Source organism: Manis pentadactyla (assembly GCF_030020395.1).
Source record: "Manis pentadactyla isolate mManPen7 chromosome 15 unlocalized genomic scaffold, mManPen7.hap1 SUPER_15_unloc_1, whole genome shotgun sequence".
In the NCBI taxonomy this organism is placed as follows: domain Eukaryota; kingdom Metazoa; phylum Chordata; class Mammalia; order Pholidota; family Manidae; genus Manis; species Manis pentadactyla.
In genome coordinates, this window is record NW_026644588.1 from 1,372,997 (window position 1) to 1,384,494 (window position 11,498).

At 52.1% G+C, this 11,498-nt stretch overlaps 1 protein-coding gene across 1 annotated transcript; it reads right to left on the reverse strand.

The window, feature by feature from the left end:
* Positions 1–494: 494 nt before the first annotated feature.
* LOC130678865 (zinc finger protein 501-like) lies at positions 495–5,643 on the reverse strand. Its single transcript, XM_057496526.1, is given in 2 exon segments — positions 495–3,703; positions 3,706–5,643. Coding segments are annotated over 2 exon segments (1,389 nt in total). The 5' UTR covers positions 4,736–5,643; the 3' UTR covers positions 495–3,344.
* Between the last annotated feature and the right edge of the window lie 5,855 nt (positions 5,644–11,498).

Below are 11,498 nucleotides of genomic sequence, written 5' to 3' on the forward strand. Positions count from 1 at the left end.
AGATGTGAGGGAATGAAACTGTGCAAGCGGTCACCCTGGCTAGTCTCAAGTTATGGCTATCTAAATTATGGTTTATTATTTTTCAAAATCATTTTTGAGTACACTGACCAACACCAGATTGAAGGGTGATGTCAAGTGGTGTAAAGAGAGCAGACAGCTTTGCCAGCATGCTAAAATCCCGCAGCAGTGCTGCGAATATGGAGCACTTTCGGAGTACAAATGACCAAATTCATGCTGCTGTCAAATGCAAGGAAGATTGCCAAGGCAAACAGCCCTATCCTCAAGCTGTGTCCAGGGTGTAAGATTTGGTGCATGCCCTACCTGCAGTTCCAGACCTCGTGTAGCATCACAGACTGAGCCGTACCTGGACTGAGAGTTGTTGATTCTCCCAGTTCCTTGAAACACACAAAGTAGAGGGCCCTACAAAATCCACTCTACCCGTTCAGTCTGGCAGAACCCAAACCACACTGTAAACACAAGCCCAAGAGTGTATGTAGCTTAAAGAATCAGATCTTTATTGTTACCAAAGCCAGAAGGGTGAGCAGGGAGTTTCTTTGTTGGGTGACCTGGGGGCTGGAAAATGCACAATATGCATCATGAGATGTGAGAGAAACCCCTGTAAACTCCCCGTTGAAGCCAGATGGAATCTGCTTACTGAAAGCTGGGTAATCGCCACACCCAAGCTGGTCAGTGGGGAGGGGACGAGGCCTTGCCAACCCTGATGCATATTCCACATGAAGCGAGAGCACAGCAACCTGCTCTCCCCGAGCACTTGAGAGACTTCGGTGAAACATAACACACCATGGTTCCTTGCCAGCTGGTAGAGGATACCTTCTGTGAGACACTGGCAGTGACACAGCTGGCAAGGGCCCTGGGCCCCAGGCAGGTCTGAAAGTGCAACATAAGTTCATGAAAGCCCCCCCCCCATGCCAGTGCTGCCTGCCTAGTGTGCATGTCTGCATATAGGGGTGCAGTTTCGGGCTGCTATTACACTCACACAGGCTAATCTCCAGTGCTTAGCTCTGTTTGCGTTACTGTGTTGAAAAGGAAAGGGCATACCGCCTGTACTCCTAGGGTTTATCTCCAGTGTGAACTTCCTGGTGCTGAGTGAGGACAGGCTAATGGCTGAAGACTGCCCAGTACCCACTGTATTCAGAATACCCTTCTGGGTGTGGAGATGCTTTATAAGATTTTAAAATTCTTTTTTGATGGGGGTTCATGACACAATACCAGTTGGATAGATGAAAGGCAACACTCTGTAACTTACAGGGAGGAACAAGAGATCAGGCCCAGCAGGAGGTTGTAGTGAGGGACAACAGCAAGCTGGAGCTCAGTGGAGCAGTTACCTTTCCAGGGATCCCCATGGATTGAATAATTTCTCAGGTTTCAAGGTGCAGAAGCTGTCCCTGGTTTTCTAGTACCCAACCCCGGGGTGATCAGGACAGGTATATAGTGGCCCAGAGTGTGACAGCTCTATAAGGGAAGTTTTGGTGGATGTGGTTAATCAGCTGCTCCCAAAGCAGACATGACTGGCCTCTTGACAAGGCTTTAAAACTACATCAAAAAACACTGTGATACTAGCATAAGATATACACACACCAATGGCACAGAATTAAGAGCAAAGACATGAACTCTCTCATATACAGTCAAATGATTTTGACTTGAGTGCAAAGGAGCTCAAGAGGGAAAGAACACCATTTGAACAAATGGCACAGGGAAAACTGGATATCCACATGCAAAAGAATGAAGTTGGATAGTACATCATTATAGAAAAATGACCTCAAAATGAATCAACTACATAAGATCTAAAACTACCTAACTTAGAAGAAAACAGGGAGAAAACTTCCTGACACTGACAATGATTTCCTAGACATAAAACAGCACATACAAGTTAAAAATTGATAAATCATAGACTATATCAAAATTTAAAACTGCATCAAAAAAAATTAATACTGCAGAAAGCAAGAGTGAAAATGCAACAGAGTATGGGAGAGAGTATTTACAAATCAAAATACCTGATAGGATGTTTATATCCAGAATAAAGAACTCAATTAAAACAAATATTTACAGAGACAAAAGGACAGAACAGATATTTCTTCAAAGACATATAAAAATGGACAATAAAGGAATGCTCCATACTACTTAAAGAAAAGCAAATCAAAACCACGATGATATACACCCTTAGAAGAGCTACTACCAAAAAAAAAAAAGCATTGATAAACTGGAAATCTCATGCACAACTGGTCTGAAAGTGTAATAGTGCCACCATTATGGAAAACAGTTTCTCAAAAAAATTAAAATAGCATTACCACATGATCCAGCAATTTCACTTATTGGAACACAGACAAAAAGAACTGAAAGCAAGATACTGAAGAAATATTTGCACACTCATGTCATAGTAGCATTATTTACAAGTCAAAAGGTAGAAGCAACCCAATGCCAGTAAGCAGTTGAGTAAAAAAGTGGCACACATATAATGGAGTATTATTCAGCATTAAGACGGAAGGAAAATTCAGACAGAAGCCACAAAGATGAACCCTTAGGATATGCTATATGTTATAAACCAGTCTCAAAACCACAAAAACTTTATGGTTCTTATGAGGGGCCTACAGTAGAAAAATTCATAAAGACACAAGTAGAACAGTGGTTGTTATGGAGGAAGGGGAGAATGTCAAGTTGTTTTAACAGATTTCAGTTTCACAAGATGGAAAGTTATGGTTATTCACTGCACAGTATGAATGTATGTCACATTATGGAACTACAGTTAAAAATGGGTAAGATGGTAAATTTTATGTGATGTGTTACCATGACTTAAAAAAAAAAACTATATATATAGTAGTTTCCAGCGCTGACTTAGAGAAAACTTTGGCTGAAAACTTTCCCAGCTGCTGTACTCACAAGCTCTTTCCCTGGTGCTGAATGAGGTGGGAGTTTTTGTTAAGACTTTTTCGCCTTCCTTGTATTCACTCTTGATGCCTATACCCAGTGTGAAGTCTCTGATGTTTATTCAATACAGTTGGCATGGACCTAAGTAATTCCCCACTAGCTGTATTCATAAAGCTTTCCTCCACCGTGGATTTCCAGTGACCAATGAGGCAAGACTTTTAACAAAGGCCTTGCTATATTTGCTGAACTCATAAAGGCTTGACCTGGTATGAATTCTCCAGTATTTAATAAGGTAATAGTGTAGTTGTGTAACCCCACATTCGCGGTGCTCAGAAAGCTTCAGTGTGGATTTTCTGATCAAGAACCAGTTGCGACTCTTAAGTGCTCTGTTCCAGTGAAGTGTCTGCGGTTCCATGAGGCTGGAGTTGTACCTGAGGAATCCCCCACATTTGCTGCACTTACAGACTTTCTCCACTGTGAACTTTCTGGTGTCTACTGACGTTGGATAGGTGCCTAAAACACTTGGTACATTTGCTGCATTCATAAGGCTTTTCCCCTGTGTGGACCGTCTGGTGCTGAGTGAGGTGGGCCTTTCTAATGAAGGCTCTCCCACATTTGCTGCACTCGTGAGGCCTTGGTGTAGTGTGGTATCTCAGGTGTTCAATAAGTCCAGACATTCGTGTAAAGAATTCCCCACATTTACAGTGCTCAAAAAGTCTCTCTTCAGTGTGAACTTTCTGGTGCTGAATGAGGTGTGACTTTCTGATGAAGGTCTTTTCACATTTACTGCACTCAAAAGGCCTTTCCCCAGTATGGATTTCTGATGCTCAACAAGAATAATTTTGCTGTTGAAATCTTTCCCACATTGGCTGCACTTATAAGGCCATTCTCCTGTGTGCATTTTCTGATGCTGATGGAGTTGGGACCATCTAATGAAGGCCTTCTCACATTTGCTGCATGAATGAGGCCTCCCTCCAGTGTGAATTCTCCGATGGGTAACCAAGTTGGAGATGTACCTAAAGAACTTGCCACATTCTCTGCACTCATAAGGCCTCTCCCCAGTGTGGATTCTCCGGTGTTTAATGAGACTGGAGCTGTACATAAAGGTTTTCCCACATTCACTGCATTCATACAGCTTTTCTTCAGAGTGAACTTTCTGATGGCTCGTGAGTGTGGAGTTGTCCCTAAAGAATTTCTCATATTGGCTGCACCTGAAAACTTTTTCTCCACTGTGATTTCCCCAATGTTGAGTGAGGGCAGAGTCGTGCCTAAGGAAAGGCACACTGCCACCCCACTCATGAGGTCCTTCTCCAGGGTGGAATTCCTGGTGCTCAACTAGCGTCAGTCTCAGGCAGCAGGGATCCCCACACTCGCTGCACATGTGACAACTTTGTCCACTTTCAAAGGCCTCGCCACACTCCATGTCCCTCTGTGGCTCCCCCATACTGCAAGTGGCCAGGGGCGGCAGAAGGCCTGCGAAGCGCCCCCCACCCTCCCCGCACGTCCAGCCCCTCTCTGCCATGCAAACCCTGCGGCCTGCCATGAGGGAAGGGCTCCCCCTGCTCTGCTCCTTCTGGTGCTGGTGCGGGTGTGCCCCCCGAGTGTGTGGCCATTCCACACGCTGTGTTCCATCGTGCTCAGCCCCATGCAAAATGTCTGTCAGGAGTGGGCCGGATGTATCATATGGCTGGGCCTCCTTGGTGGACGGACCTGCCTTTGGAGTCCTGACCTGTGGCACTCCAACACAATCACCTTGCTCCGAAGGCGCCTCCCCATCCTGGGCTCTATGGGGAGAACCTGTAAGCAGAGAAATGCTGGTAAAGTGCCTGCTGACTTCACGGTGAGACATGGCATATTATTCCCACTAAGAAGCCCATAGGACTGCAGATGGGCACTGGGGGCAAGAGCCACTGAGGGAAGGCCTGTTGTGCAGAGCTCAGCCCTGATGATGGGGAGGGACTGAGGAAGGGGCACAGTGCTGGCAGGAGCAGTGGGGACCCCAGCTCGGGCTTCTGCAGATGGGCTTCCGCACGGCCTGGCTGCTGATGACTCGTGAGTACTAAGGAGAGGCTGTATCCACACCCAGAAATGTCTGCTTCAACACGGAAGCTGGTGTGCAAGGACTATTTAAGGATACATACAGACCTCACACCACCTTCCGTGTAGGTTATGTGTTGAGGGCCCTGCATGGGGAGCAGTGAAGGGGAATGGGTGAGATCTGCGGCAAGAAATCAGAGTCAAAATATCAATGGGAGAGAAAAGGTAGAAATGAGGTGTGGCTACTGCCCCTGGCATCATACAGTGGTGGACAAGGGACAGATGTCCAGTGTGACTGGAACCCAGCTGACATCTCACCCTCTCCCAGCCCCCATGTGCCAGGGCCACATTCTTTTGAACCTCTCCCGATGTGGAGAAGTAACGTTCACCCTGCTAGGCACCTGGGGCCTTTCTATGGCTCATGGTGGGCAACCACCTGGGCCTGGAAGAAGCCAGTCTTGGGGGAAAGACAGGAAAATGCAGTGGCCAACACACGCCCAGAGTGACCCACTCCAGGACACCCACACCGCAAAAGTGCCCTTTAAAAACAACACGCCATGGAGGGGTGGGGGAAAGGGGAGGGCTTTGCAACACAGAGAAGACAAGTAGTGATTCTACAGCGTCTTGCTATGCTGATGGACAATGACTGTAATGGGGTTTGTGGGGGGGATTTGGGGTAGGGGAGAGCCTAGTAAACATAATGTTCTTCAAAAAAAATAAAATAAAAAAATAAAAATAAAATAAATAAAATTAAAAAAACAAAGAGAAAAAAAAAAACATGCCATGGTAGTGACCAGGTCAGTGCCTGAAATTCCCAGCATAGGAGGGTCCCGAAACATGTCAGGACAGGGAGGGGAAGGCCTTGGGTGCAAGGTTCCAAGTGCTGGGGCAGAGTTACCCAATCAGGGACAGGCAGGGCCAATGAGATCTTTTAAGCAAATTTCAAGATTTCTGAGTCCTGAGTCCTGAACCCTGTCTTGTGAGGCCTCAGCGCAGCAGGGGTGGGCCGCCTGGGGACAGGCAGTCAGTGCCCACAGCCCAGCCCTGGAACTGACAGCACGACACCAGGGAACCAGGAATGGAAGCAGGACCCACGGAAGCCTGGGCATCCCTGGGGAAAATGAGACCAGAGCCCAGCTCAGGACCTGGGCGGGCGGGAGGCACAGGAGCACCAAGTTCTCCAGCATCACCTGATGGTACAGGAGCCTCTGCGCCTCATCCAGGAGGTTCCACTCCTCCTGGGAGAACTGTATGGCCACGTCCTCAAAGACCACAGAGCCCTGTGAAAGTTGGGACAGTTCTGTCCCTGAGCAGCTTCTTGTTCTGTCTTCTCAACGACTTGTTTTTACATAGCTGTCATCTGTCGCAGGGGCCAGAGTGAGGGCCACCCACTCGGTCAACTTACCCACTCACCCCTCTTTGGACTGCACCTCTCGTGTCTGCAGCCCCTCCACTGTCACAGCCTTCCCTTGCCACCCAGGTCTCTGCCACAGACATTCTGGGGCCTCTGAACACGCTGCCCTGCATATGGAACCCAGGCAGTGCACGGCAGAGGCGACCAGCATCCTACCCTGCCCCCATCCTGCCCCAGACGCCCGTATTCCTGCACACCCGGGGTGGTCTCCAGCCCTGATGAGCTTGTCTCCCCACCTATCCCTGCGTCCTGCTGTAATGCACATACCCAAACCCTTGTGAGGCCCTCGCGGTGCTCGTCCTGCCCCCCCTTCTATGTTGAACGTGTTCAGCAGTTGGGACCTTGCTCTCGGCACCTGCATCTCGCTTAAAGCCCACTCGCACCGAGTCCCCAGCACCCACCTCTGCCCGGGCCTGGCAACAGTAGCTGATCCCGTTTTCCCTCAAACTAATCCGCCAGCCTGAATGAGACAATCCGGGCCCCACCAAGAGGCACCACATCGCTGCCGAGTCACGGGTGAGGTACCGACGCACACCCCGACCTTCCTGTCGTCCTCACGCCCGCGGCAACCACCTCTGAGAGGCCTTTCCTGCTCCAGCCCCGCTCGCGGTGGCCCCTCACAGCCACACACTTCTCCGCGCTTCCCCAGCGGCCGCCGAGGGGACACCACCACCACCCAGATGCCCAAATGAGAGACCTGGTCCTGGGCCCCTTCCTTCACCTGCTCTGCTCCCTGTGGGCAGCGCCACCAGAAGCTACAGAGGCCCCCTCAGAAACCCAGCCCCCAGCCCTGCGGCCATCTCCAACACGAAGCCACCCCCGGAGCTGCAGACCTGTCCGTCCGACCGCTGACTGAGCAGGGCCACTGCAGAGTCTGGGACAGCTGGGACTCGCCAAAGCCTGAGCCCTCATGCTCCCTCTAAAGACCCGTCTTACTGCTGACTGGCGGGACATCCGTCCTTCCGAACAAGGCCAGAGTCCATGGGGCCACCCTGACCTGCTGGCATCCAGCTTCCAGGCCCCCCTCTCCCTCCCCCTCTACGGTCATTTCCAGTTAGAAACAGACCCCACCAGAGCCACCACGGCCATCCAGCCACTGCCACACTCACCTCTGGGCTAGGATCTCCCTCCCAGGCCTCCCTTCTTCCACCCTGACCCCTCATTCTCTCCCGCACGTGGGCCAGAGGCAGCCTATTAAATTTGGACCACATTACATTGCTCCTCTGCTCCAAACCTTCCTGCCTCCCATCACCCTCAGCTTAGAGGCCCAGAACCTAAGGCTGTAATTCCAGGCTTGATCCACGCGCCCTCCTACCACCCCATGCCAGCTTGTACTCCCAGAAGATATACTAGACTTGACGTCCCTGAACATTCCAGCTCAGTCTCACCTCCAACTATAGGAGCATTCTGGATCCTGCGCCCAGAACACCGCACAATATGTACCCCTGTTGTCAGAAACAGGAAGAGCTCCATGTAACCCAGGACTGAGGTCAGGAACCTGGGCTTCGTGCAACCACAGGGTCTTCAGACCCAAAGTGCAGAAAGAGGAGGTGGAGTCGCAGGACATCACCGTTCCTTCCACTGAGGGCCTGGAACCAGCTGGTGATCATCAGGGCGGCTGAGGGCCTGGGCCACCCTCCACTCACCTGCGCAGAGTCCACCAGCATTTCTGTCACCACTGAGGGACCCTGGGGAAGAGAGAGGCTATGAGAAATGGGCAGCCATGGCAGAACCGACAGCCGAGCTGGACAACCCTGCCTTGCCCTGGGGCAAAGCGATCTCGGCCTGAAGGTCTACACTCAACTCCCCAGACCTCCGTGCAGCATCTCACTGGCTCTGTGACCCTGGAGAAGGGCTGAACCTCCCTGAGCCTCAGTGCCCTCGGCTCTAAAATGCAACAAGAATGGTCTTGATGCACACGGCTGGTACTGACACAAAGCATAAGTAGGACACACTGTGTACCAGCTGGGACTGTCCACAGGACCCATGGTTTTGAAAATGTTTTCAGGGAAAGTGCATGGTAGGGTCCTAAAAATTCGGGCATGTGTATTTTTTCAACTTCTAACCAAGTATCTAAAGGAATATTAACATTCAGACCAATTACGAAGTGTTCGGATAACTTTGACTCAATACATTCATTTGGAATTGCCGACCTATGTGGACACAGTAAGAGTGTTTAGCTCAATAACCGTTTCATGCATTCTTAAGGAGCTGCAGGAGGCAGTGAGCAGGCAGGTCAGCTGCGAGTCCTTTTAGCAACCAGGCCTGCCTGCAGCACAGTGCCCTGGAGGGGAGGTGCAGGGAGCCCTGACTGGGCAGCGGATCACCCCTCTTGCTCACAGGGCTGTGCGAGGGGAGGCCCCTAACCGGCCGCCCCACTAAGCCAGCTGGCCTCTGCCTCGTCACAAGCTGTCCTGAGCACCCTGTTTACCCGCAGTGGGAAGACTCCACACCAGCTCAGCACCTCTCTACACTCACGCGAACCTCCCTCCTACATTCACAGGCCAGAATTCCGCCCCCGCCAGGACCGCTCCCTCCCTGAGGGGCCGTGAGGGAGGCACACCCGTCTGGGCTCTGCCCTCCAGTCTCAGCCTCCCTGCTAGCCCGCAGAGCCCGTGTGAAGTGACAGCCTTAACACTCTCCCTCTTCAGTCTGATCACCAGGCCGGGACCTGGTCCAGGCCACACCCCCCACCCTTTTGAAAGCTTCAGACCAGACAGTTTCCTGGGTCTCCAGACCTTTAAGTCCATCTGTTCAGATGATGTCCCCCTTTTCTGACATCTCCATCTTGAGACCTCTCAGAATCTTCTCCCTGGGTCCTCTTCCCAGCACTGACGTCTCTCTCTCCATTCCTTAGATGTTCAGGTGAAACAACTCGGGATGACTTTCCACCCCCTCCTTTTGCTCCCAGCCATGCTGGACGCAGTGGGACATCCTGCCGACTCTACGACCCACCCGAAGTCTTGTCTCACCCCTACAGTCCTGCCCTGGCCCCGCCCTTACCGTAATCCTCTGGGAATGTATCGCCGTGTCTGCCCCTCCGGTCTCCTTGACCGGCTTCCTCGGCCTATTTGTCCTCGTTAAACTTCTCCTTTGGGCATGTGCCGCCGCTTTCTGCCCTCCCTTCACATCCTTCCACGGAGCTCGGCTGCGCAGGCGGCCACTGCAAGGCCACTCCTGACCCTCGCCTCCCTGAGCACATAGACTCAGACGCAGCAGCACCTGCAAGCCTTCGGACAGTCCCTGACCAGGGACACGTGCCCCACTCAGGAAACTGGCCGAAATGGGGACCCCGCACGCATCTCCATCTGTCCTGGACGGGGGACGCGCCCTTCAATCAGGGCTGTAGGTTTCAAGAGTGGGAGGGAGACCGGCTGGCGAAGAGACCCGGGTGACGCAGCACCCAACTGAGTCGGGCTCGCGGGCGTGCTTCCATCCCCGGCCAGTGCGCAGCTCGGGCCGGGAACGAGGGCGCCGCGCCCCTGGCCCGGCTCCGTCGGAACTCACGCTTCTGTGCAGCGCGGGCCACGCCTCTCCTCGCGCTGTCTGCTCCCTCCCGGCGCGGTCCGCCAGCGTTCCGGAGTCCTAGGTCCCGTGAACAGGCCGGAGAGCCAGCGACGCGGCCAGCTCCAGGGACGCCGGAAATCCCGCCCCAGCGGTGCGTACGACGTGTACGTCCCTGCTAGTCTGTCATTGGCTCCGTGCCGCCGCAGTGCGCAGAGGCTGCTGGGTAACAGCGCTTCCCACGCGCCTATCCACCGCGTCTCCACCGCGTGGGTTACTCGCGACTTACAGAGGCCACGCGAGGCCGAGGCCGATGGGAAACAGCCCCGGGCCTCCCGGCGCGGCGAGGCTTCGCGTGAGGTCCCCAGATATCTTCGCAGTGCAGTGCGGGACACGGGACAGCAGGCTTTCCGGATGGACACAATCTTTCCGGGGAGCACAAGTTCCCAAAAGTATACGTCCAAAGGGACGCACCATAACATACTGACACCTTGCGTCAGCTTTGCAGGTACGTGGAGACTGAAGTTTTGAGTCATTTTCTATGAGCAGAGGAGGTTCGGTGGGGGAAAGAAAGAAAAAACCCAGACGGAAATTGAAGGAGGGGTGTCAGGACACAGAAGCAGGTAGAAAGTATGACGCTCTGCCTCTTGTTCCCAGAGAAAACACCTCTATCTGTGTAGTCAGTTGATGGTGTTCCAGCCTTGCTAAGCATTTTAATTCATAAAATGTCTTATTCCGTATCTGGGACATTTTCCATTGTTTTTAAGAATCAGAATCCAATTTGAACAGAAGAGCAATTTATGCGTGCCATTTCCTGTCGGCACATGTGCAAGGGGATACACTGACCCAGGTGCGCTGGCTGGAAGGAAAGCCTGCCTGTCATGTGGCCCATGGCTGTACCAGCCTTTGTTGCACGCGGGGCAAAAGACAATGTGGGCTGTAGCCCATTGGTGGGGCTTGCCGTTGGCCTCTGAAGAAGTCAGCAGAGCCCAGAAGGAGTGCCTTGTGCGCTCTATGAGGGACTTACACCAAGTCCCACAGCGACAGGGGACAACAGTAAGGGGGCCAATACCCCTTGTCAGGTGGCAGATAGACTATATTGGGCCTCTGCCCATATCAGAAGGCTATCGGTATGCCATGACTTGTGTGGACACGGCTACTGGACTATTGGCTGCTTTTCCTGCACGTCGTGCAGATCAACAAACCACCAAGAGGGGCCTAGAGCACCTCTTTGAAGCCTGTGGCTGGACAGAGGTGATTGAGAGTGATCAAGGCACCCACTTTACTGGACGTACATTACAAGAATGGGTGCAGCAATTAGGAGTAAAGTGGAAATTTCATGTACCATATAATCCTACTGGGGCAGATGTGATAGAGAGGTACAACGGTTTATTGAAATCTGGCCTGAAGTTGGACACCAATAGCCTACGGGGTTGGTCAGGTCGCCATTGGCTGGTGCTGCAGCGTTTGAATGAGGAGCCACGTAAAGGAGCTTTGAGCCCTGTGGATATGCTCACACACCTTGCTGCCTCTCCTATACAGTTGTATGTCGATACCAAAGAAGAGCTGTTGAAGTCAGGATATGGCCAGCAGAGCAACATCCTGCCGCCAGCCCTACTGCATTAAGCCCTGGAGACTGTTGAATGGAGCTGGCCCT